General features: G+C 33.2%; 1 protein-coding gene and 1 long non-coding RNA gene across 2 annotated transcripts in view; one reads left to right on the top strand and one right to left on the bottom strand.

Annotated features, from left to right (window-relative positions):
• Positions 1–200: 200 nt before the first annotated feature.
• LOC120353567 lies at positions 201–27,460 on the bottom strand. Its single transcript, XR_005572473.1, has 4 exons — positions 27,018–27,460; positions 7,156–7,218; positions 4,551–4,681; positions 201–483 (listed from the first exon to the last, which is right to left on the bottom strand). It is a non-coding gene; the product is annotated as an uncharacterized LOC120353567 (long non-coding RNA).
• Positions 3,517–27,935, top strand: part of LOC111054986 (vesicular glutamate transporter 1) — a 30,076-nt gene continuing 5,657 nt past the window's right edge. Inside the window, exons 1-7 of the mRNA XM_039437685.1 lie at positions 3,517–3,788; positions 14,602–14,776; positions 17,875–18,108; positions 19,424–19,598; positions 21,491–21,621; positions 22,216–22,336; positions 23,088–23,221. Coding sequence (XP_039293619.1) covers positions 3,745–3,788; positions 14,602–14,776; positions 17,875–18,108; positions 19,424–19,598; positions 21,491–21,621; positions 22,216–22,336; positions 23,088–23,221 — 1,014 coding nt within the window. The 5' untranslated portion in view covers positions 3,517–3,744. The remainder of the gene's footprint in view (positions 3,789–14,601; positions 14,777–17,874; positions 18,109–19,423; positions 19,599–21,490; positions 21,622–22,215; positions 22,337–23,087; positions 23,222–27,935) is intronic.

Raw genomic sequence — 27,935 nt, 5'->3', positions numbered from 1 at the left:
AAAATATAAAATAGCCCGGTAGAAATAAATAAAAATACAATTAGTTTATCATGTAAGGATTAACTTCATATTTATTATGCAGTATTTATCTATCATTCATGGTGTAACTCCATTTTCCAAAAATATTCTCCAAAGCTGACAGGGTGAAGAGTGAATAAGGAAAATTAAAGCTATTATAGCTTCTGATAAAATAACTTATAATAAAAACATATTTATTTTATATTTGCCAGATTGGAATATAAATATCCTTATGTTTTTATTTTACAAAAATAAAATATTTTTCCGTTTATCAAGGAAAATAATAGGTGATTTTTAGTTGAGACATTTTTCCAATTACTTTTCGCCAACGGCCATACCACGTTGAATACACCGGTTCTCGTCCGATCACCGATCACTTGGATGGGTGACCGCTTGGGAACACCACGTGCTGTTGGCATTTTCTCTTTTTAATGCTCATTACATTTTTGAAGATTTTCGGCAGTCCTGTAACAATATGAAAAATTAATAATATTTTTGATAAATTAATATGGTATAAGAGTTTCCTTCTCTTTGTTGTTACTGTACTTTGTATTTTTTGACAAATTCTGTTACAAAAATTGACATAATCGTAAATTTGGTTTAGTTATTATATTAGTTTAGATAATTTCAACTAATCGCCAAATATTAAACGTTTCTCATTCACATTTCAATAAAACAAAAGTTTTGAGAGATTTTTACAATATATAGGCATTTGGATTATAACGCGTGTGTATGTAGGCTATTGCAATTTCGGATTATGCATAGGCATAGGTGTACCTATTTATTCTGTTTATTTTTAAAATATTGATTCCTAGGACAAAATGGGTTCAAAAATGCTTCAGTGATGGGATGTCCTTATGATGAATTCTCCCAAAAAGTAAGTTTTGCCTTTCAACTGGTTCGCTTCCACATAATCTTCCCAAATTATAGGCCCTATTCAATGATTGTATTGTAAACAATCAATAAATTAAAAATTATGTGTGAAAGTTTTATAAATGGAATACGGTACAAAAAAATCACTATTGAATACCAATAATACAAGTTCGCCTCAGATGAGATGGCATAATTTTTTTTAAAATTGTATCCACATCAATAATATTGATTTGTTATTAGTTTTGCTGGAGAAAATGAATTTCCTTACTTTATTCATAAGCAAACATTTAAAACATTCATTGATATGATACGTGCATTTACAGTTCATGATAGGTAGGCTACCATACTTCTCAAGGCCATCTCATTGAGAAATATTCTATTCATTTTGAAGGAAAGTGTTTACTGTTATAATGAGATTCACTTTAAAAAGTCAGCATTGCTTATGAAAAACATCAATGATTTCTCATTCAACCATTGCTGACATTTTGAAGTGAATCAATATAGCACACAGTCACAGACTGTCCGATACCGGTCACTACACTATATAGCTACATTATCATCGACTATAGATATAACTTGCTGGTTCACTGGTTAAGCAAGGTCGATACGATCGTTTTTCAACACTTATGAGAGATAGACGTTGATTTAACTACATTGATCAACTAGGAATAGGGGCGCAAAGGAATACTAGCATTGAAGGCCGATAGTTTCTCAACACTTATAAGAGATAGACGTTGATTCAACTACATTGATCAACTAGGAATAGGGGCGCAAAGGAATACTAGCATTGGGGCGCAGTCAGACTAGTTACGCCACTGTCAACGGTTGGGTGTTGAATATAATTATGCTGAATACAATGATGAATACTGCTGCTGAATACACCATTATATTTTAATACAAGGTTTATTGATGCTTTATACAATGATACAAACCTACAATGCTTAATAGACCTATACGTTGTTCCAAATAGATTATTTAACTGTTTAACGATGAACAACGACTATAGGCAGTTGTTACGTTTTCTCAGACAAAGCAGTTGATGCTTTGAGTACATTCTTTTTTATCAGATAATGTATTCTAAAATATTTCAATCACTCATCATATCATGCAGGCCTACAGTGAAAGAGTAGAACTGAATGAAGCCAGCAATACTTTTAAAATTCAAACGTTTTTTCATACCAAATTCAGAGTGAAGAAACACATATACACTATTTAAAATTATTGGGAAATTTTCAAATTTAGAAGCATAGAAACTAGATACCTCTCCATAATTATTGTGATATATTGATTATAATGACGATTCAACTTTATTGACTAGTAATTTTGACTAGGAATATTTACTTTTTTATAATCAATTAATTATGACTCTTGAGCATAGCACATATTATAAGTAAGGAATTCTTTCTACTCAACTGACTATTCTGCAAAAAGGAATTGAGTATACTGTAAAGTTGACAATAAAATCAATTTTTGTCGCAACAGGAAAAGACTAAATTAATTAATTAAAAATGTCCAAGTCTATTCAGGAGGAAAACCCAAGAGTTCAATGATTAGGACATTAGGTTATTGTTGCAGCTGGTTCATAAACTATAGTTGATTTTCAGTTAAAAATCTATTATTTATTCAAAGAAAATTGTAATAATCATCAACTTGTCTCAACAACAATGAAACATTTCAAAGAATCCAAGAGGAAAACTCATTAGAGTGCAACGGTCACATCTATTTGAGCTGATTTATCAATATAATGAGATCTACTACAATAAAGTATCAGCATTGATTAAATATTAAATAAACGGACAATTAAATATTAAATAGACTGACAAGACCAGAACTTATAAAAAGAGATTTTAGTTTACCAGAGATTGATAATGGTGTAACAACCAAAACCGGTCTTTCTATTTCTGATGAAATCTGTGGTTTAGACAATTTTCTATCATTTTTAATTAATATGGATAATTAATTTTAACTTTACAACTACACAGGAAGTGATTGATTAAATATAAAACGTTGATGTTATTTATGAGGAATGCTGACAGCTCGAGTGAACATGAATATAGTTAATTTATTTCAAATTGAAACCAGTTTTGTTTCGTTGACACTCAAGTCGTCATCAATTTCATCGAAGTCGCTCATCGAATTTCCATCTAGCTATTCACCCTCTGTTGTCAATATTTGCAGTAGCAGAAGCATTCGGGGTGATTCACATAATTTAATTGAGATTTTCGTTTAATAATAATTAACCATATAGTTGATTCCCAATTGAAACCAGTTTTGTTTTAGTTGAAGCTCAAGTCGTCAACTATAGTTAATCAAATTGTTGAGTCCCAGTTCAATGTGAATCTCAATTGAATAGTTGATTAACCAATTGAAACCTGTTTCGTTGCGTCTACACTCAAATTGTCAACTAATTTTTGAATCCCAGTTCAATTTTGATCTCAATATAGGTATTACAAATTGAAACCAGTTCCTTCTTTTTCCAGTCCACACTCAAGTCGTGAACTATAGTTGATTGTTAAATCTCAGTTCAATGTGAATCTTAATAAAGTAGTTGATACCCAATTGAAACCAGTTTCGTTGGGTCAACACTCAAGTCGTCAACTACGGTTGATAATAGTTGATTCTAGTTGAAAGCAAGGCCGTGCGTTCACTGTCTGCGGTGTTCAGTAGCTTATTCAGTTCAGTACTGGGCCAGCCGTCGTGCAGTGAACATAGAAAGACACGACGGAGTGCCAGGGGCTCACTTTGCATTTCACTGTCAAACTGACGACAAGACCGCGAGTCGATAGAAAGTGGTCACCGCGTCTTTCACTTCTATAAACCTTGCTCGTGAGTGCTCGACAATAGCTGCTGAAAATGGATAACTCTAACACTAACGGACACGTAGCGACAGTGGACTCGTAAGTAGTCAATTGTTTGTTTATATTCGATTACATAATTGGAGGCACAACGATGAAATCCAATAATAATTTCTCCCCTAACACATCATACACCTGATGAACCAAGGATAGTATCTATATAATATTCTTGCTGATGAACTGGGTGCAGAATATATAGTGTAAAGTTGTCATATAATAATAAAACATAACATTTTATAGAGAAGAGAAATATGAAAGCAAATTACTATTTAAAAATAGGATCTTTAGATGAGAAAGGTTCAAGGAGTAGATAGGAAAAACAGACAAATAATGCACATAAGACACAAAATACCACACATTAATATCATGTTTACACTTACGCGACTCAGGTCGAGAAGAGACTCGACTCTAGTCAAAAGCATGTGCTTTCAAATGGTGACGTCGTGGAGACTAGAGTCGACTGGTCTGAGTGTCACAATTTGGAAACAAATGATCTCGACTAGAGTCTCTTCTCTTCTCGACTTGAGTCGCATAAGTGTGAGTTGAGCCTAAGTATTAACGAGAAATCGCCCTGAGCAAGTGTTCACTTACAAAAAATACTTCAAGAAATCATTAAGCTATATTCCTGTATACTTTTTCTATGTATGAGTTAACTCAATGGGTTTTATTCGAAAAAATAAACGAAATTGAACAATTGCCACAATTGACAATTTATAAGCATTTTTCTGATGTGAATTTTGAATATAGAGTCTTGAAAGACTGAATAAAAAATGTAAGGCCAATTCAGATAAATCCATCACCTACCGTAATAAACGTGACTGCTGATGATGAATGATAATGGTAGAGTTCCTTCAGTCTGAGTTTTTATCTATTGTTGATAATTCCAATATCGTTTGTTGCTTGTGCTACGTGCACTGGAGATTAAATAATAATTGCTGAATTGGAATGATAGAAACAAAAATAATTGGCTGTGAGAAAAAATGAACTTGCTAAATATTTCTCAAGTATGAAGTGAATTTTTGTGAAAATAGAGCCGTTATCAGTCATATTTGCACACTCAAAACATTGTTCTGAAAATGTCATTGTCATTTCCTTAAAAATGTCATCTCTAAATGAGCAATTATTATTTTCCATTAATTGACTTATTACAACACACAAAAGAAGAAACTTCCTGAATTTGAAATAGACCTACTCAGTCGAATCAAGATGTCTATTTTTGATAAAGAAATTAATTTAGCAAATTTATTAGAAGCTATTCTATATTTTCATCACCCATTGTACAACTAGAGCTTCGATTGTACTTTGAATATATTAAAATGAATATAGAAAAAAAATTAACCTGTCATTATTAGGATTAACAACCTTATTATTACACTAGAAATTATTTTCTTTTTACGCGAGTATTTTAGCTGATGAGCTTCGTTGAATTCAAGTCATCTTGTAAATGATAATCTGATCAAGACGAAAACGTATCTTCACAATGAACTTTGTAAAAAGACTCCTATCTCTTATTCATCTTAATTATTGCTATTGTTATTCGATGATTCATCTAACCCAATCCCAACTTCACTATTCACTATGGTTCAATAACATGAGGTCATATAATATATTCTATCTACAAATACACATAAGTGAGCATTCTGCTCTAACAAAGATATAAAACATAATTTAATTTTTCCAAATCTGATTTGATAGGTGGGACACAATGTGCATTGTGTACGACGATACTTCCTTCTGGATGATACCCAGCACATTTGTGTTTTCTTGTGCATGAATGATGTTATGAGATGCTTTTAATTAAATAACATGCTTTAAAATCATGTGAATGAGCTAAAAAAATCATGAGTTTAGCGGGATTCGAACCCACAACTGTTTCATTATCAGTGTTCCTTATCTGACTGAGCCACAGCAGTCCGCAAAGCTTCAAAAGCTCCAATTCAATCTTTAACCGCAGACAAACTCAGATAGGAAATAATCCTCGATTCATATCCATAGCCTATACCTAGAATATTGATATCGTAATTTGTGAATTTATAAACCTCTTCACAAACGTCTGTGGTTGTTTGTTTTAATCTGAAAATACCTTTTGTAAACTGTTGTACAATTGAAGGTTTCATCAATTGAGCATTTTTCAAATTTCCATCAATATTTGTTTTTAACCGTAATGAAAATATCTCTTGTATACTGTAAAATTGAAGGTTTAATCAATTGAGCATTTCTCGAATTTCCATCAATATTTGTTTTAAACGGTAATGAAAATATCTCTTGTATACTGTACAATTGAAGGTTTCATTAATTGAATATTTTTCAAATTTCCATCAATATTTGTTTTTAACCGTAATGAAAATATCTCTTGTATACTGTACAATTGAAGGTTTAATCAATTGAGCATTTCTCGAATTTCCATCAATATTTGTTTTAAACGGTAATGAAAATATCTCTTGTATACTGTACAATTGAAGGTTTCATTAATTGAATATTTTTCAAATTTCCATCAATATTTGTTTTTAACCGTAATGAAAATATTTCTTGTATACTGTACAATTACAGTAAAGGTTTCATCAATTGGATATTTTTCGAATTTCCATCAATATTTGTTTTTAACCATAATGAAAATATCTCTTGTATACTGTACAATTGAAGGTTTCATCAATTGAATATTTTTCGAATTTCTATCAATTTTGTTTTTAACCGTAATGGAAATATCTCTTGTATACTGTACAATTGAATATTTTACAATTTCCATCAATATTTGTTTTTAACCGTAATGAAAATATCTCTTGTATTCTTTACAATTGAAGATTTCATCAGTTGAATATTTTTCAAATTTCTTTCAATATTGATTTTGACCGTAACTTATAAGTTCAAAATTTATGTAAAAGAATATACTTTTACTTATACTTGGGCGTAAGCCTGTGGTATTCTTCTGAAAGCTGTGTAATTCTGAATGATTGATAAATACTACCGGTAATTTATGGATGAATATTGAAAAATACCTCATCAACAAGCACAAAAAGTGAAAAATAAAATTATTACCTATCAAGAGAAAATCTGAACAATAATAATGTAGATAATAATATAACAGATTAAAGTACATAGAACTCTGATATTATAATATTCATGAATATTATTTTCAAATTAGTTCATTTCAATTTCCCAAATTCTTATCCCATTGATAGTTTTTTTCCAAGAAAGAGAACAACTCTGTTGTAAACTAATTATTATAAACCAAGTTTCAGGAAATTGGAGTTGACGTTGACGTCAAAGTTGTAAATGTTCTCTTCTATTATTTGGAATGTAACACAGTTTGGGATGATAATAAGGCACTAAGCTACTAATTATTCATTGTATTGAAGGTACGAGTTCTCTACAAATTGCCTGTGAAATAGTAGAGAGAATACAGACTTACCTAATAATCAGTGCTGCAAATCCGTACGTATAAGCAAAACCTTTGATCCAATCTATGTTGAATCTGAAAAACAGTAAGAATTATTAGAAAAGGTGGTGTGATTTTTAACATTTTGAAGACTCACAATGGAAGTCAAATAAAACTTCTTCGACAATATTTAGAATTAATTTTTTCTATATTGACCACTGCCACACATGAATAACAGATCAAGTTATTGATACAACCGTAATATTTGAGTCAACCAAGTCAATCTGAAATGTATATTTTTTGTACTTGTATTTGAATGAAATGAGATATTAAAATTGATGGAAAATAAAATATTGTTAGTAGATTAATATTGATTAAAAACAGTAGGCTAAATTTCACGAAATAACTGTCCTGATAATGTACCAGTACGTATTGTATAAATGAATGAAATGAAAATGAACCAAAGATAAACAAGACCAGGAAGCAACTCATTGCAATTAGTAATATCACCGATAAAATAAATGATACTTCCTTTATGGTAATATACTATAATACATGGAAGGAAGATGACTATTCAATGTTCGTCAACTGAATTAGAAAACATTAACAGTCATTTAATGCTGCAGCTTATAAGATTCTAGAATATCAATCTGATTTTTTTTTTAACTTTATGAAAATCGTTATTAAGAGACTACTGAATGATATAACTTGAGTTATTTGATCAATTACTATTTTACAGTATTCCAATTTCAATTATTACATTTCATGAAATATTTATTACGAAGGGCAGAATTCTTTAAGTGCGATGCGAATTGAACCAATAACCTATGGTATGAATTAAAAACCATTGAATACTATATAAGTTATTATTCTTCTTCTTGTTGTTCACATTTAAATATACTAATCTATACAATAAGAGAGAGTAGAGTTGCGTTTGTTCGTTCTTAATCGCTTTAATGGTTAAATTTTTTCAGAACACTTCCCAGTAGAAGAGTCACAACAGTATTCTCCAGTTCCAATATTTTTCACAGTTCAATCATCCTTCATCATCTAATCAAATACCTAAGAGAAGAAACTAACTATATCAGAGCAAATTATTCCAACTCTTCTTTCACTGTCCGTCCATCCAGGTAGCTAGTTGTCTCAGTTGCAAAAGACACGCAATAGATTGATTGGAAATAGTGAAAGTTAGATTCTAGTTTGCATTCTCACGACCCGCGATCATCCAGCAAATCATGCAAAAGTAGCATCTCTTTCCATTCATTAGCAAAGTAGAAATGCACAGCATCAGTAATCTCCCATAAAAAACTCAATAATTGTTTTGGAGAGATTGCGACTTACCGCCGTTTCATCTTTAGCAACTCGTCGGTCATGGATCACAGACCTTTCACTTGTTGCAATGATAAGCTTATAATTTTTTAAATAGTACGGCACAGATAAGCAATATTACTGATGAACAGTAAAGAACTTTTGATAATACAGAAACACAGAGAAACCAGAGTTTGCCAGTTAGGTCAGAGGATAGCATCTTTATGCTAGCTATCTTTTTGAGTTTGAGGTTGAATCACAGACCTTTCACTTGTTGCAATGATAAGCTTATAATTATTTAAATAGTCCGGAGTGTAATTTAAATATGTTTTTGAAAATTGAATCTACACGTAGAATACAGATTTTGAGTTTGAATAATATATGAGTGTTGTCTCTAATCTGTATTTGGGAATTTAATCCATGTGAAATAAATACAGTTGTAAAAATAATAAAATCATACAATCCTCTTGAGTATCATGTTGCAATGTATATTGAATAGCTTACTCAGATGAATCACCAAAGTACTGTACGCTAAAATAAAATTAATAAGTGGAAATAATACTGTACATTAATTTTATGCAAATTTTATCGAAATATGAATTAGATGATTATACCAATTGATGATAATTACATGTTGGGCAATCAGTCCACTAGTTTTTCCTATCTGAAATGAAATGAGAGAAAGTTGTACTTGTTTGAGTGTTATAGTAGGTCAAACAAAATTTAAAAAGCATCAATGATACTAGCCTAGGTAGCAAGCCAGTTACCGAGGTACTTGGAGTTTTATTTTCCGAAGAATAAACAATTGAGGATTATGAGAAGTGAATTAATAGTTCAGCAATTTCAATATTTATTTGAAATACATATGAGAGCACAAGGATAATATCCCATGCTCTCTTAACACATATAATATACAAGTAAAACAATTGAAAATGAAAATGCAATATTTTATACAAATATTGAAAGAAATGAAAAGTCTTTGCAAGAAGTCTCTCTGAAAAATATACATTACAGAAAATTTAAACACAATTTTAGAGAACAGAATTTTATTGAAGTCTGAGTTTGAATATGAATGTAATCTCTTTGTTATTATTGTTGATTCTTCACTGCAGCTTTTCTTTTTCTGAAGCTCCTCTTCAGGAGTAAAATGCATTCCTCAATACTCCAAGAAAAGTAAGTGTTTTTCAAATATTTACAAGTAACACAGTGTCAGAACTACAACAGAGTTTTCTTTTTCACCATTTTTATATCAAATAGCAATGAAAAATATCAAGTTCATAGCTTAACATATCCCACTAATTATGACAGTGACACAATTTGAAGTTATTTTGGAAAATTGTAGTAGTTGGTCATTGAAATATAGAGATTCCTGGAGAGAACCTGTTCAGTCCAATATTGTAAATTATCTAAATTCACGTTCGTGATTTGGTCAAAATTAACAATAACACGAACAGCCTCAGCCTTCATGAGTTATCATCCAAGACCGTGAAGTTCATTTGATTCTATAAAGAGTCCGGATCCCTTCAAATTGTCATAACCAATTGTATGGAAAGCGTTGATGTTAACTATATTATGCAATGCTGACTGAAGTGAACCTTAGCGGCCACTGTCACAACAATGGTCAGAAATCCTTTCCTCTGCCATATAGATTTGTGAGTGAGGACAGTCAACAGGCAGCGCAGCTCTAGTGAGATTCCTTTCAAACTGTCAGCATTTGTTGAATGAAAAGGAATTAATTCTTATTCACATGAAAACTGCCAGTTGAAAGTGAATCTCACTTTAGGCCAATTTCCTATTTTATGTCTCAAGTCAGATTTGCTAAAACACGACGGTCGCAGACGGTTTATAAACGTCTGTTATTGGGCCGCCGAGTCTGAAGTTGAAGACCTTGAAACGGTAACATTCTTCTGGAGTCAGTGATTGAAATAAAAACACACAGTAAGGTCACTGATATTCCAACAGCGAATAATTAACACGTGATCAAATACCGTTAGAACAATGGCATACTTTATTGTAATTATTATACTGAGATCAATAACATAAGTGGTACAGGAAGTGATTAGGATAACTGGGTGTAGGCCTGATAGATTGTTGATCTAGTTCAATTGAACATGAGTTTTGTCATATTTCTAAACAAAATTTATTCAAATACCAATAGGTACTCGTATTCTACCAATAAAAGTTCTTATAGCATCCGTAATTAATAAGCCTCAAAATTGATTCTGTGATTGATGATGAGCATAACAAATCAATATTTCCATCTGAGCTTGAAATGAGAATTATAATTAGAATTTCAAATTCCATCTAGTTCTTAATAATTCAAAATTATATCCCCAAGAATTTTACATACGGTACTAAGGCGAGTTCTATCCAAAATACGAGTTTTTTCTTCAAATTCAAGTAAATTCGAAAAATATATGTTATATAGAAAAAATATTATTAAATATGCGTTCTGGATGATATGTACAATATGCACTGTACTGGCCGAGAACATTGATAAGCATATATTGACATTGCTCAAATTTAAATTAAAATAAGTTACCTTGAAGTTGACATTTAACTTGATATTCAAAGCGATTAGGAAAATACAACAACCATTATATTCAGATAAAGAACAATACCAGACCAATTTCCTAAGGATAATTCGAGGTAGTAGAATTACTTTTAGATAAAAGGCTTTCCCATGAGAAAAAATCCACCAAACCTCTTCCAATGATGTTATTATGTCAAGAACTCAAGGTTATAAAGAGTAACAATATTTGCATCATGTAAATACTGATATGTCATGATTATGTCTTGAATTGGAATGAGGTAGAGGATTTTTTCTGATATCTGAAAGCATTAAGTTTTTTCTACTATTTATTTTGGAAAATTGATATTTTGAGTAACTTACCGTAGTCGAATGTATTTAATGGAAGGATAGGTAGGTACCATATTATGGAGAATTCTTGATACAGATACCCAAGACAAACTTGAAAAAGCAATCAGTATAATTCTATTCAACGTAGGTTTCTACCAAATTAAATTAATTTAAATTTCTCCAAATGATGAAAAAACTTGGAAAAAAACCGAAATTTTTTTCTATTAACTCCCAAAAAACAGAACTCGACATCAACTTGGAATTTTCAAATGATCGGAATTTACTATAGCCTATTTTTGAAACTCGAGAAGTTTTCTCTCATCAAATCACATTCAGAAAAGAAACGGTAAGACAGTGCATCTCATGTCATACTGTATCTCCCATCTGTCACGATGATTGACAGGATTTTGGAGGAATTACTTCATCCATCATTGAAATTTCCTAATTCAAGTTTATTTTCAATTAAGTTTACATGGATCAATATTGTTTAAGTACGTTAAATTTCAATGTAAAGTCAGCATCCCTTCTAATGACTAATCAACTGACTAGTAAAAAATGTAAACTTTGTCATATTCAAAAAATATTTTTATATTGATAATTATAATTGCATTTGTATTCAGGGTGATTCATAATTATGGTAAAATATTTTAATACGTGATAGTAGAGGTAAAAATAAGAAAAAAGTTCTTATAAACATATATCCATAAACACTTCATTAGCGAGCTATACAGGGTGAAAGATTTCGCCCGGAATTCAGTTCCTCTGGTGAAATACACCGATGCTGAATTGTTTGGGGACTAGTTTTTGAAAAACTTATGCTGGATTCATATGGAAAAATATCTGAAAAATTTAATAAAACTAGTCTGGAAGCTGTAGTGTGAGTAGTTTTTGAGAAAAAAGTTAAAATATGCAAAAAATCTAAGTAGAAAAACACAGACTTCTACGTTTGATGCCCAATAACTTTCTTTAATAACCAGTAAAAAAATCATTTTTCGCAATAAAAATTGTAGAGAATTTAATTCTGAAAAGAATTATGTAAGCTGTGTAAATTGAATTTGAATAAAATGTATTCTTATGTAGTACATTACACCACAAAAATTTGCTGTTTTATGAGGAGAGAACTAATAACTCATAGGTTGTAGCTGATTGCATTAAAACATGGATTTTAATAACAGCAGTTCCAAAACAGCTGATTTATTTTGTTTTAAATAAGAAAATATTTAAAAGAAATTATCAGCTGAAAATTATTTTCAGAAATATTTTAGCTCACTGTTGAACAAAAAAACAAACTGTAAGTTAGGCCTACTGTAACCGCGCTGTGTTTTTTTTTTGTTTAATCTATTAACCAGTTATTTGTAACCATTTCACTTCGCTTTTGTGTTAAGTGTTAACTTTTTAAAAAATGGCAGGTAATGTTAGACATTATTCATACTCCGAATTATCTGACATGCATTTAATGTATGGAATGGAATACTACTGTAATAGCACTGAAGCAAGACGTTTGTATCAAGAGAACTTTCCTAACCGAGTATGTCCAAGTTCAAGGTTTTTGCCACTATTCATTAACGTCTGTCTGAAACAGATTCTTTGATATCCAAAGAGCACATTTATGCAGGCAGACCCCGATCTACTATGACTGTTGAGTTAGAAGAATAAGTTCCTAATGAAATTTATGAACATCCAGAGAAGAGCACAAGAGAATTGTCAGTGCAGTTCAATGTCAATGAATCTATTATTTGGAGGATACTAAAAGAGCAACAATTACATCCATACCACCTCCAGAAAGTTCATACTCTATTGCCACGAAACTGTAGTCCCCGCTTGCAGGTATTTGCCGATGGTTTTTAGTAAAACTTGTTTACCCAAACTTTTTAACAACAGTTATATTTACTAACAAGGCACACTTTACAAGAACAGCTATCGTTAACGTCCACAACCAACATATTTGGGCAGCTGAGAATCCTCATGCCATATCAGTCCTAATCTTCCACAACATCAGTTTTCAGTAAACATTTGGGCAGGAATCATAGGAGATCATCTACTTCGGTTCGAGCTTCCTCCCAGGCTTAATGGCATAATCTACTAGTCTTTTGGTATGAGTTTAATGTCATTTAGATATGCTACTTTCATATAAAAAAAACTTTTCATAAAAAACCGAATATTTTATTCGCAATCAGCTACAACCTATGAGTTATTAGTTCTCTCCTCATAAAACAGCAAATTTTTGTGGTGTAATGTACTACATAAGAATACATTTTATTCAAATTCAATTTACACAGCTTACATAATTCTTTTCAGAATTAAATTCTCTACAATTTTTATTGCGAAAAATGATTTGTTTACTGGTTATTAAAGAAAGTTATTGGGCATCAAACGTAGAAGTCTGTGTTTTTCTACTTAGATTTTTTGCATATTTCAACTTTTTTCTCAAAAACTACTCACACTACAGCTCCCAGACTAGTGTTATTAAATTTTTCAGATATTTTTCCATATGAATCCAGCATAAGTTTTTCAAAAACTAGTCCCCAAACAATTCAGCATCGGTGTATTTCACCAGAGGAACTGAATTCCGGGCGAAATCTTTCACTCTGTATAGCTCGCTAATGAAGCATTTATGGATATATGTTTATAAGAACTTGTTTTCTTATTTTTACCTCTACTATCACGTATTGAAATATTTTACCATAATTATGAATCACCCTGTATATAGTGAGGTCCACGTTATAATGACAGTATTTGATCAACTTTGGTTTTGCTATCCTTGTCTATCATTCGGCAAAGCCGGTGGTACTATCCTTTTCTAGGTCCACAACGGTGCCAATTATGTTTTCGACAGTGTAGAAATATGATTAATTAATGCAGAGAATCGGCATCGCTATTCTTCTATCTTTATCCACTGACATTATAACGTGGACCTCACTATAGGCATAGTTATTCTTTTTTTTGGTAAGGGCTACTCGTATTTAAGTAAAAATTGAAATATCAAAGTACCCTTTTTCCAATTAATTACTCACATGTTTCGACATATTAATGCCATTTTCAAGTGACTCACTTTGTTTTTTCAATTTTCACATGGCTAATTACGGTATATTTTATTGGATCAAGAGGTAGCGAATTATTCATTTATAATAATATAATTATAATATAATTTTATTCGACCAAAAACAAACATTGTACAAAATAATAAGGTAACCTTGTGCTATTCCTCACCTTAATTTAGATAACACATATACCGGAATTGAAAAATCACATAAAATGTGTTGTCAATTGTAGCATTGGAATAAGAATTCATAAAGTGTAATTTTGATCAGACAGGCCAAGCTGGGATGGAGGCTGAAGTTCTGGGAGCAGCGGAGGCACTTGGTGGCCGTTCTGGCCTTCTTCGGCTTCTTCAATGTCTACTCACTAAGGGTGAATCTCAGTGTCGCCATAGTAGCTATGAACTCTGTCTACAAAGTCACTCTACCCAATGGCACTACAATTGAGGTGAGCTATTGAAACATGTTGAAAAATATCACTAGAATTACGCACCGTACAGTATGTACCGTATACAGTTAATAAAGCAGATATTATTAAACGAAAATCCAAATTAAATGCTGTAATTCACCCCGAAAAATTCTGCTACTGCAAATATTGACAACAGGGTAAACAGCCAGATGGAAATTCTAGATTTGTATTTTTATTTATTCATAAGCATTTGAATAATTGCAGTATCTCAGTAATTCCCATCTCTAAAGCAGATACTTATAGGGTTATATATTTTTCTCATTTCAAATTATTCTATGATTACCGTACGTAATCAAGTCATTAAAAATAATAAATACAGCAACACAACTTCCAACAGAATTTCATAATCATTTAATGATTAGTTAGTTTAAAACGATGAGAGCAGCAGCATTTAATCAAGTACCGTAGACTACATTGAAAAAAATCATGGTATTGTTCAACTGTCCTGTTTGAAGTTTGAAATCACTATTCAAACACTGCTATAGTGCTCAACAACTTTAGGATAGACAACCTAGAGTATTTTGACTATTTTTCTTTGACTGATTGTATCAATTTATTCTATTTTTAAATAAAATCTTGCACATGAATGAAGGCTAATCACGTTTTGGCGTCAAACCGCATTAGAGGATACATGGACTGCAATAAGTTTTGAAAATCTTCCTACATAAATGATAATAGAACAATTTGCATTCAGTCTAATTACTTGTTGTTTATTCTATTCAATTCTTAATATGAATGCTGAGGATGAAACTGATATGAGCTCTAGGTTGGTGAGTGGTTAGATAATGAGAGAGCTAAAAATGAGAGGTGAATTCACTTTTTGTTTAGGAGAGTGCACCACTAGAGTTATTCCAGTCTGTAATATGTATGCCTTCTACTATTTGAGATGCAAAGCTAAGAGTCAATTATTGTTCATTTTATTCATTTCATTTCCAAAAAAAACGTTATGTATTAATAAGAAAAATAAATTGAAGTATCTATTTAAACTAAATGGCCAACCAGATCAGAAATGCTGATTAATGTGGTGAACTCATAAATTTAGCAACTAATAAATTCTGATTTGAAATTTTAATTACTGGACCATTAAAAAGTAAATTTTTTCAAAGTAATTTTACTGGACCATTATTATCAACCAATCAAAACTGTATATATTAATTAAAATGTAATACATTTTTGTTTTTGGAATATTTTCATTTTGTATTCCGCTGCTTTCCAATGTAGCCTACAATTATTTGTCTCTTTTCTGTATAGGGCTACTTGTAATATAAATATGAAGAAAAATGAAAATCAAACTTGAAAATGGCATCAATGTTGAAACATGTTGTGATAAAATAATTCAAAAAGGGTACTGAGATTTTTATTTTTCTTTATATTTATAATGATTTAATCTTTAAAAGTTTTAAATCTTTAAATCTTTACAAGTTTTTTGCGTTTTATACAAGATTTGATGTGTACCGATGTGAACAATAAAACTTGATTTGATTTGATATTTCGGTAAGTGAAATTGAAGGCTCTGCTTGGAGTAGCTAATCAACTTTTCCGCTTGAAAAACATTACTAAGATGCATACTTCTTTTTTCATAAGTGGCTAGTTATAAAACTGAGCATTTTTAATTAGAGCACTGACTTTACCAGTTCAATTACTGAAAAGTTGAGATTCATTGTGTACAATTCAGTTCGGTATGGTATTTGAGCAGCTATAATAAAAATAAAGAATTTTATAAGGATGAATATAGTAGGAATATGCACTTGAAACGGCACTATCAATGCAGATTAGAGCATTCAATGAAAAGAACAATAAAAATTGTTGAAAAAGTGTATTACCTTCTATTTTAATCAGGAATGAAGATTGGAGCAATTGAGAACAACAAGATTTAGCTTACAATACAACGAATTGAACGTTGATATAGTTCCTGATTTAGCCATAACTGCTGATCTCTCAATAAAAACCAGCTAATACGGTACTAAAAAATCTGACAAGTTTCATTTTTTGAAGTACAAAAAAATCACATTTTTGCTATTAAAGAGAATGACTAGCAGTCAGACTTTTCAATAAATGAATTTATTCACTGACTGTGAGTACTTTCGGCAGGTCCGTCATCTTCCTGGTTGTCAACCAAAATCTGACTGCCAAATGTTCTCTTTGAAAGCAAAAAAGTGATCTAATAATAAGCAGTTCGTGATGAGAAAACAACATTGAAGAATACAAAAATGCGAGTTATTTATCTTTTATTCCAAGTACACTTTCTCAATTTACACACATGCTACTGTTTGTGTAAAATGTTCCAAAAAATCAGATTATGATGTTTATAAATATTATTGGAATCAGATTACTAAACAAACAAAAACTTGTGATGATTGATATCAAAGTAAGTCTATCATTTCAATTAAGGTTTCATCAGCTCTCCAGGAAAAGGTAAACCTTAAACCAGGAAATATTGATGAAGACTTTTTCCAAACTCTTGCCAGCAAGGCGGATTGATACACTTGGTTCATTTTTATATACATCGTACCTCATCAATTTGAATTTATTATTTCAATATTCAGATCAATAAAAAATAGTCCAGTATAGCATACTTTTGAAATCTCAAACTTGAACTTCAAATCAAGGAGGGAACAATAGCCTTTCATTTATTTCAAGTGCGATTCATTTCAAAAATGAGTTCATCTTTAAATGCTGTTTCATATGAATACTTACTCCAGTTATTTATTGTAATTAATAAATATTAAATATTTTATTAATTATTCAAATTTTGAATAATATTATTCTAATTATGAAATTCTTAAGAATTAATTTTGTAAATGCTGTGTAATTTGAATACTTATTACCTGATACTCAGTAATTTATTGTAATCAATAAAATATTTGAATAATATTATTCTATTAAATTATAAGGTAATTCTACCTCTTTTCTGTATATGGCTACTTGTAATAAAAATAGAAAGAAAAATAATAATCTCAGTACCCTTTTTGAATTATTTAATCACAACACGTTTCAACATTGTTGCCATTTTCTATTTAATTCTATTTAATCTTATTAAACATATAAATTATTTGAATTTTTCTGAACTGTTGTAGCAACAAGACTTTAACTGGGACTCGAAACTGCAGGGAGTGGTACTTGGTTCATTTTTCTACGGCTATATTGGCACTCAGCTGCTGGGCGGTTGGATGGGAGCGCGCTACGGTGGAGCCACCGTATACGGCATTGGCGTCACCTCTACGGCAGTGCTCACACTCATCACTCCCTTCTTGGTCAATATTAGTGTATACTGGCTCATCTTGATTAGAATTGTCGAAGGTCTTTACGAGGTAAGTAGACCTAGCACAGAACATGCACATTTCTTACAAAATTTCTCATCATTTCAATTCAATGTATACGTAAAAAGTTATAGAATTGTTTCTAGGATAATTTTCTACGTAATTCATTGCTGATGAAGCCCACAAGAGCTTTTTGCTTGTGTAATGAAACGTGCGAGGATGATTTAATGAGATGATCGAACGACCATATATATACCTACCAGCGGGATTCGAACCCTCGACCAGGGTACTATAGTGAGGTCCACGTTATAATGACAGTATTTGATCAACTTTGGTTTTGCTATCATTCGACAAAGCCGGTGGTACTATCCTTTTCTAGGTCCACAACGATGCCAATTATGTTTTTGACAGTGTAGAAATATAATTAATTGATGCAGAGAATCGGCATCGCTATTCTTCTATCTTTATCCACTGCCATTATAACGTGGACCTCACTATAGCCCTCATCAAGCGCTAGCAGACTGAAAAGGGTGCAACGCCTTAAGCCAGTTACACCACTACCTCCGTAAACAAAGCCATAGTGCATTCATGTGACGTCAACACAGGTAGGGCTCCTACACCAAAAAACACTAGTTGATATAGATAAGCTGAAATCAACGAATTTCTATTGGTGTAGGAGCCCTACCTGTGCTGACGTAACACGAATGAACTACGGCTTTGTTTACGGAGGTAGTGGTTACACACACATCGATTTTTTCGTACGATATTTTGCCGTTCTTATGAATTCTATCAGATTAAACAGAACATGACAAACATCATCTGTTTAATCTAATAGAATTCATAAGGACGGAAAAATCGTACCTACGAAAAAAATCGATGCGTTTGTAGCTAGCCTTAGTCTATTTCTCTAGTTACACACACAACAATTTTTGTACGTACGATTTTTTGCCGTCCTCATAAATCCTACTAGATTGAATATAGCGTGGCAAACAGATGTGTTTATGTGTTTGCCAAGTTCCGTTTAATCTGATAGATTTCATAGGGACGAAAAAATGTAACGTCTTAAAGTCGATGTATGTGTAAACTGGCTGTAGTCGTCTCGGCTATTCTGGCCGGCAATAAATTCCTTTCCTGGCCTGTCTGTAGGACAGAGTCTTATTCCGAATTGTGTTTTGCTTAGGGGCATACTGAGATTTCTTAGAAATAAATAATCAAAAATGTCCTATTAAATAGTATATTTTTTGTTATTTCAACACAAAGAAAAGAACTCATTCGTTGCTAACTTCACTATTTTCTACATGTTATTCGTTGAATTAATATGAACTTCCAGATTCAAGTGTACTTGAATTGATTATTTGTTCAACAGGGAGTGACGTATCCCTGCATCCATGCTGTGTGGGCAAGGTGGGCTCCCATATCGGAGAGATCTCAAATGGCTTCACTGGCATTCTCGGGGAGTTTTGTTGGAACAGTGATAGCCATGCCAGCATCTGGCCTTATAGCAAAGTATTTAGGATGGCCATATGTCTTCTATATCACTGGTAAGAGGATGTTATAATAAAATATACAATAAGAAATGGAATAAAAATCAATCAGTACCCTTTTTAATTTTTTATCAATGCATAACATGTTTCTAGTCAATATAAAAAGGTACTAGATGATTTTTATTATATTATTTTATCATAACTTCTTTCGGGCTAATATGCAATCAATTATGGAATTGAATAGTAATAGTAAAGCTTCGTTTACACCAAAGTTAATAACTTAATCCTTATAGATTCTATTAGATTGAACATGATTATCATACACATGATGAACATAATATATGTGTTTGTCAAGTTCCGTTCAATCAAATATAATCTATAAGGATTAAGTTATCAACATTTTGTTAATAGCTTTGGTGTAAACCCAGCTTAGAGCTTAAAGCCTGTTTTTCCTGTCATTGTTGTTAAATAAATAAGTACATAAATAATAGTGGTATTCCTATAAATAAGAGGTAAATATGTAGAATAAAAAATATATCAATATAACATTATTTGTTTATCAAGGTTAATGAAGGTAAAAGGTTTTCAAATATTACAATATTATATGAAGGTATTCAATGTAGAATATTACAATATTGATAGACGAATATCAAATACCAAAATCCAGAATTGCAAATTCAATCTAGCATGTCCTCTGAATCACAGGTTCTCATCCAACAATCGTAAACTGGTAATAATATTTCTTATATATCTCTTTTCTGTATGGGGCTACTTGTAATACAAATGTAAATAAAAATCTCAGTAGGCCTACCCTTTTTTTGAATTAATAAAAAAGTTTAATTTACTCCAGTTAGAAAATTATCTTTCGTTAGGTGTGTGAACCCAATCTATCTGTTATTCTATTCATATTATTGTTTTTATATTTTTCCAGACTTTACACTATAATGGTTTAGAAAAGTTACATGTTGAACTGACTTATCTTATTCATTTCACCCTAATATGTTTTCAGTGTGTTATTTGTTTTTCTTTAGGCAATTTGGTAATAAAAGGATTATTCATACATCCATAGAAGAAATAAATAATTTTTAAAGAATCTATTCACAAAACATGCTTCTCGCAAAACTATTACCTTGAAACTATAAAAGTAATTGTACCGGTATATTATAGAAGCCGTCTGACTCCCACTCAAGAGGCAATTTTCATATCAATCCAACGTCAATTCAAAAGCAGGACGCATTAGTGTCAGTGACAAACACTATATAACTTAACACTGTCAGTGTGGCAATGAAAAGAGTCCTGACCTTTGCAATTCAAACTTGATCGAATGCTAGAGAGAGTAATGTGCGAAATTATACCCATTGATAGAAATGTCTAGTTCTAAATTGGACTAAAATCTGAATTGACTGAAGACAGTGAATCCCCAGTACGCATTTAATAATCGTATAGAATAAATTATAAAAATAAATTATTAAATACTTGATAAATATTTGCACAAAAGTTTTTATCGAAATTTCTCTTGGTAATTTGACAGAGGGAGGAAGGACAATGCTTTAAACACGGTCTTCTCATGACAATATAAATTTTATATTATGGAAAATCAAATCATATAAATTTTATATTGTCATGAGAAGACCGTGTTTAAAGCATTGTTCTTCCTCCCTCTGTCAAATTACCAAGAGAAATTTCGATAAAAACTTTTGTGCAAATATATTTATCTAGTATTTAATTATTCATTTTTATAATTTATTCTATACGATTATTTACTGCTTGTGACCTGGGGATTCACTGTCTTCAGTATTAATACAGTACGGTAGGCTACTTGAGAAAAATTGGTAATTTGTATCTCTGAAACCCCTACAACTCTCTGATAACCATGATGGTGATATTTTTCATTATAAATATAAGTAATTGTATAATTATCATCAATAATTGCATAATTATATTTTTAGGTATTGTGGCATTGATCTGGTGTGCGATATGGTTTAAAATAGTTGAAAACGACCCGGCAGATGATGCTTACATCTCAGCTGAAGAACTCAAATATATTCAGGACTCTTTGGGATCTTATGGAAAATCAAAGGTGAGACAAAAAAAATGTCCAAACAAATAACATTATAAGTCAATCCAAAAGAACGAAAAGGATACTCAAGGAGAAAAGTGATTATTTTCTCCTATTCCAATAATATTCAGAGCTGATAAATATAGCCTATGGTATGTGAATTGTTATATAAATATTATAGTAGCACTTCATCCAAAATTCATGAAAAGCAAATATTTAGAGTGAATCATGCATTTTTCAAAGTTTCCAAGAGCTTTTCACAGAGTCGTCTTATTATTATTTATTATTTTCTTTTTGCACCACTTTCTTTTTATTTTGTTGTAATGTGTATTGTTGTTTGCATGTATTCTTTTTGTTAATCTCTGTATCAAACTTGTATGTGTGTGTGTAAAAATAAAATTTATTGAATTGAATTCAAGTGCAAGCTGAGTGTCCAACAGTCTCAACCTCAATTCTTTAATTCAATTCAATATTTTTCCCCAAATGATTCCAAAGAACATGACTTGAACTATCTTTAAAAATCTTGTTAAAATATGCATTTTTTATTAAATAATATTTTTATCTTTTATTGAGAAATAATATATTTTCCTAATAATACTATCTTCTATGTTGCAGATAACTCATCCATGGAAAAAGATTGTAACCTCAATGCCTGTATGGGCAATAGTCAGCGCTCATTTCTGTGAAAACTGGGGATTTTATACATTACTTACACAACTTCCAACATTCATGAAGGGTGAGTCATATTATATTTTTCAATGTAAGCTTGAATGTATCTTTTGGGATTGAAAATGAACTTTTATAGCCCAGATCAAAAACCATTTTTCATTGGATTTCAATGATATTTGTACTTAATTATATTAATAATAGATGACCACACAAAAATCAGTGGAGACTGGAGAGACTGTTTCCTCTTATGTGTTTATATAAAACAGTGGTGGTCTCCAATAATATTTCATTTTGAAGAATGGATAATAAAATATGATATAGTAGAGCCCTGATTAACAGATTATCACTTATAAAAATCAACGTGAAAGACCCAAAATAAAGCTTCAAGGCCTAGTTTCACATAATTCTGTTAAAATTTTAAACGTGATTAAATGCCACGAAAACAAACAAATCAGAAAAGGCTTTTTTGATTAGTTCTTGTGCCATTTAATTTCGATGAAAACTTTACTGGCTTTTGTCTAAGCCTTCTTATGAATTTACATAATTTCCGTGCCGTTAAAATACGTACCTTACTCAATAAGGGTTCTACTATAGACTTCTAGCACAGAGGAAAAAGCTATATTGGTCTATTTAGAGCTATAGGGAAGCCTAAAGCTAAATCTTTCTCCTCTGTGTATTTTTTTATTGATTCATAAAACTTCTGTTCGAGGAAGCATGCTCCTCCCCTCCTCCACATGAATTTCGGATTAAACATTAGCTGCATTTTATAGCTGTTCATGAAACATAGAATGGTGATAGAATGTTATTATTATTTGCAGATACTTTGAACTTCAGGCTTGAGTCGGCTGGTTTTGCTTCTTCTCTGCCCTACTTGGTTATGGCTATCATAATGCAATTTGCTGGAAGGCTAGCAGACAGACTGACAAACAGTAAAGTTCTCTCTGTGACCACGGTGAGATATTCCTCAATGGAAGAGATATGTGATTAAAGATTCCTATCAATCTCATCTATTAAATAATTAAGTGAAGAATTTACTTATACACGTACAGTATAGGAAATTCATGAATGAATTATCATCATCACGTCTGAACTACTCGACTGAATAACTTGATATTTTTCATATAGATTCTCAATTCACCAAGTACGGTATGGTTCTGGGCCTATCCAAATTATTGAATATTTTAGTAGGTCAAGTTTTCAGTTTGTCAAGTTTCTAATTAGACACTTGCGGAGCACGGGTTACCTGCTATTCATTAAGTAATATCTAATGTAAGCAATACTTAGACTAAAGTCAACGTTCTCATTGATAAAGGAATGTAAGTAATATTTGGACAATTTTTTTTTTTTTTTTAAGGGACGGATTCAAGGATCCAAAGGTTCAAAGAACACGTCAACCGAAGCTTATTGTGTTCCCAAGTAGTATGTTAGTTAGGCAAACCAATACCTGTGACCTTTACAAGACCCAGGAGTTTTTCCCTATGCGAACATCCCATTCATCACCTGGTTGCTTGTCGCAATCCAGTGTAATATGCTTGGCAGTCTCTTCAGACTGATTGGTACTCGTGACCTGAGTGAGTGACGTGAGTTCCACTCCTGGCCTTCTTTGAAGGTCCTTCCGCTGAAGAAGGGATCGTCAAGTTGCCTCTAGGGCGCCTGGCTAACCTTGACTCAAGCCTCAGCTTGACCCACATTTGTGCCTGGAGTTTCACCCATCTCTGGTCTCGTGGGTTTTTTCTTTTTGCCACTGAGAAACTTTGCAGGGTCAAAAGCCTCATCTCTCCCAAGACGTTTTGCCTGAATGGCCGCCCGTCTTTGAGCAGTGGTGAGGTTTGGTCTCTCCACCCACAAACTCGTGACCTACGGCCTTTTTGTAGGTTCTTCCGCTGAGGGAGGGGACGCCAAACTGCCTCTAGGGAGCCCGGATCCCGGCCACCCTCGACCCAGCCTCTTGACCCACATTTGTGCCTGGAGTTTCACCCATCTCTGGTCTCTTGGGTTTTTTCTTTTTGCCTCTCCGACACGTTGCAGGGTCAAAAGCCTCACCTCTCCCAAGAAGTTTTGCCTGAATGGCCGCCCTTCTTTGAGCAGTGGTGATTTTTGGCCTCTCCACCCACAAACTCGTGACCTACGTGAGTTCCACTCCTGGCCTCTTTGTACGTCCTTCCGCTGAAGGAGGGATTGCCAGATTGCCTCTAGGGCACCCGGTCACCCTCGACTCAGCCTCTTGACCTACATTTGTGCCTGGAGTTTCACCCATCTTTGGTCTCTTGGGTTTTTCTTTTTGCCCCTCCGAAACTGCCCTGATCCGGGCAGATCCAGTGGGTTTTAAGGCAAGGCAACTTCTGGAGTTGCCTTGTGGTTTGGTTTGTTCATGTGGTTCCCACGAACAGCTAGGGGAAGAGGAGTCAACCCAGACAGAGCCCCGCATGTCCAGGCAAGGCTAAATACTATAGGAGGGCGCCTGGTATCCTACAGTCACCGTTAGAGACACCATATTAAAGTACCACCCTTCAGCACGGTCCACATAACACCTTGGGTTGGCCTAAGTAGAAGTAAGAATATGGCCAAGGAAGGCCGACAGATAGAAAAAGAAAGAAAGAATGGCACAAAGCTAAGTCAATGGAAAAAGTGTCATTCTAGGAATGAAAGTTCCAAAGCATATTAAATAATATTTAGACTAACATTAACAATCACACTACACTGTTCACAGGTTGAAAATTAAATGTTTTTTCCAGCCTCTACAGTACGCTGCACACGGGGGCATAGGCCTAAGCTTAGTATAGCTTCTACCACAAAAGAAGGAACCCGTAGAAGAAGTAATAATAGGAAATAGGAATATGTTTCTTACTCCGGCTACTAAGCGTACACTAGCTGTTGCGGGAATACGGAATTGAAAATGCCATGCACATTATTCGTCATGAGCCTGTGACATTCCAATTCCGCGTTCCCGCGACAGCTTGTGCTACTATTGTCCCTGCGTGCAGGCAACTTAATTATAACTTACCGTAAATGACGAGCGGTAAAATTCAGTCACGTCTATTCCACCCGTGTTGTAAGGCGTTGACTGTGCCTGTACTACCCAGAGAGTACAAAATGTAATATACTGTACTGTATAGAGAATTTATGTCTATATGGGTATTACATTCTATACCGTACTCTCTGGTGCTACCAGGGTACCAGGCAATTTTAACAGATTGATAATTATGAATTATAGCCTGAGTCCATACAAAACAACAAACAACTTCCAGCTTTATTCCGAGGAATATGCGGAGCAGAGAAATGAAGGGAGATCAGCCAATCACAATGAGTCGTAGAAAGAAACGCAGTTGCCAAGTTGTCGACTCTGTGCCTTCAGAGAGGAAACTATCTAGGTCTATGAGTATCATGAGCAGTTGAACACTCACTAAAGACTAAAGCATGCTGTCCGCTTCAATCTTTGTTCAGACCAAGCTATTGGTCTGCAGAGCTACAGAGCAAACGTCCGCAGAGTTTTTCAGCACATCAAAAACATGTGTGGGCCGACAGAGCCATTTTCGCTCTGTTCTCTGTTACGTTATGAGCAAACGCGAGCCAAACTATTCATTTCAAGGAGCTAATTCCGAATCTGAAATTAGAATTCTCCTATCTCCATTTTTACGTGATTTAGTTTTTCGATGAGAGATCTTTAGCGAAAACGTCCGCTTGGATGCCTGGAGAAAATCGCTCCCAGAGCGATTCGAAAACATCCGCATGCAAGCATAGTTTTCTTGGAACGTCGGCTGGCAGATCACAGATGTTGGTGTGAACACCCACATTGTTTAAGCCGGCGACAGATCTTTTTGAATCCATCCACAGACTCTGCAGAGCTACAGATTTTGGTCTAAACATTACTTAAAGTAATAGTAAGGCAACATTGCCACCGCTATTGTTTTTGAAGGACTGATTCAAGGATCCAAAGGTTCAAAGAACCCCACACGTCAACCGAAGCTTATTGTGTTCCCGAATAGTATGTTAGTTAGGCAAACCAATACCTATGTCCTTTACAAGAACCAGGAGTTTTTCACTATTCTAACATCCCATTCATCACCTGGTTGTTTGTCGCCAATCCAGTGTGATATGCTTGTCAGTCTCTTCAGACTGATTAGTCCTCGTGACCTACGTGAGTTCCACTCCTAGTCTTTTTGTAGGTCCTTCCGCTTAGAGAGGGGACGCAAAATTGCCCCTAGGGCACCTGGTCGCCCTCGACTAAGCCTCTTGACCCGCATTTGTGCCTGGAGTTTCACCCATCTCTAGTCTCTTGAATTTTTCTTCTTGCCCCTCCTAAACTGCCCTGATGGGGCATCTCCCGGGTTTGAAGGCAAGGCAACTTCTGGAGTTGCCTTGAGGGGGCTGCCACCGCTATAGGCCTATCCCTACTTTTCGATTCGTCATCCCTCCAAGTCGGAAGTTGTTTTGTTAGGACTACACTGAAGTAGCTTTTTTACTGTACTGATAGACTGATACTCTATTATACGTTAGGCCTATCTACTATTTTTACCGGTTGAAAAAGATAACAATAAATAGCTATAGCCTACAACCAAACTGTAATCGTAGAACTTCAAGAATATAGTTTACATTCGTAAACTAATAATTTGTTCGTCATAAAATAGGCCTACACAGATTATTCCTGAGTGCTAAGTAGGTAGGTACTTTCGTCACATAATCTGCTCATGAGCACTTGTAAACAGTATACCTACAGTATAGATTAAAAATAACTAAATATAACTAACCTTTCAACTCTTTGCTGCATATTTTCACCAATTCTGGTTTCTGATGGTGGTCAGCTCGATTCGCTTGTTGATGATGAAGCCAAAGATCGAACTACAAAAACGCACGTACAAGCTACGGTAAATAAAAAGAAATCAATTTCAATCTCAATTTCAATCGTATAGTACCTATACGCAAATTAATAAAACCGGTGACTCACTTCAATAGGGTTTCAAATGACATTATTTTAGTGATAACCTGATAACAGACGTCAAAAAGTTGAATAGGGAAGCTTAAGCACAGTATACCGCTATTCTGTGGCCGAAGAGCGAGTGGAGTGAGTGATATAGGCAAAGAAGTGGGGAGGTACAGTAGATGAAACAAAAGAAGAAAGTGTTGAAGCGGGGTTCACACGCACAGCCACAGGTTTGCAGAAAGGAGCAAAAGTGTGCAAATATAACGTTGATTTATTTATTTCAAGAATAAAAGAAAATCATGTGAAACGACTTGATAATTGTAATAATAAATTGTGAGTGAAGTTCATCTCTCGTTTGATCACTTGTTCGATGTTATTACAGTATATTTCATCCAAAATGCTATTTGTTGAACCGTTGGCAACCATGTGAAATGTGGAAGCCGGTATTTTTTGAAAGCTGTATAACTTGGGTTACCGGTACGAGACTTGTAAAAATAAATAATAACTTACACTTTTCTTGTGAAAGTAAAATCACCAACTACATTGCTCTCACATTGATATTTCGCACAGTGATATAAATTCATGAGATTATGTTCTATGAGAATCACCCGTATATGATGCACTTCATTTCAGTATTTCCCAGTGGAGAGGCATGCATAAGGACACATCAAGGATCAAAATTTCAAACACTTATAACTTTTGACACAATTGCTCAGATTTTATCGTACTACAATTCATCCTTCTC

The sequence above is a fragment of the Nilaparvata lugens genome, chromosome 11 (assembly GCF_014356525.2).
Source record: "Nilaparvata lugens isolate BPH chromosome 11, ASM1435652v1, whole genome shotgun sequence".
Taxonomy (NCBI): Eukaryota; Metazoa; Arthropoda; class Insecta; order Hemiptera; family Delphacidae; genus Nilaparvata; species Nilaparvata lugens.
Note: the sequence above shows the minus strand (reverse complement) of the source record. Positions and strands in the feature narration are given on the sequence as shown.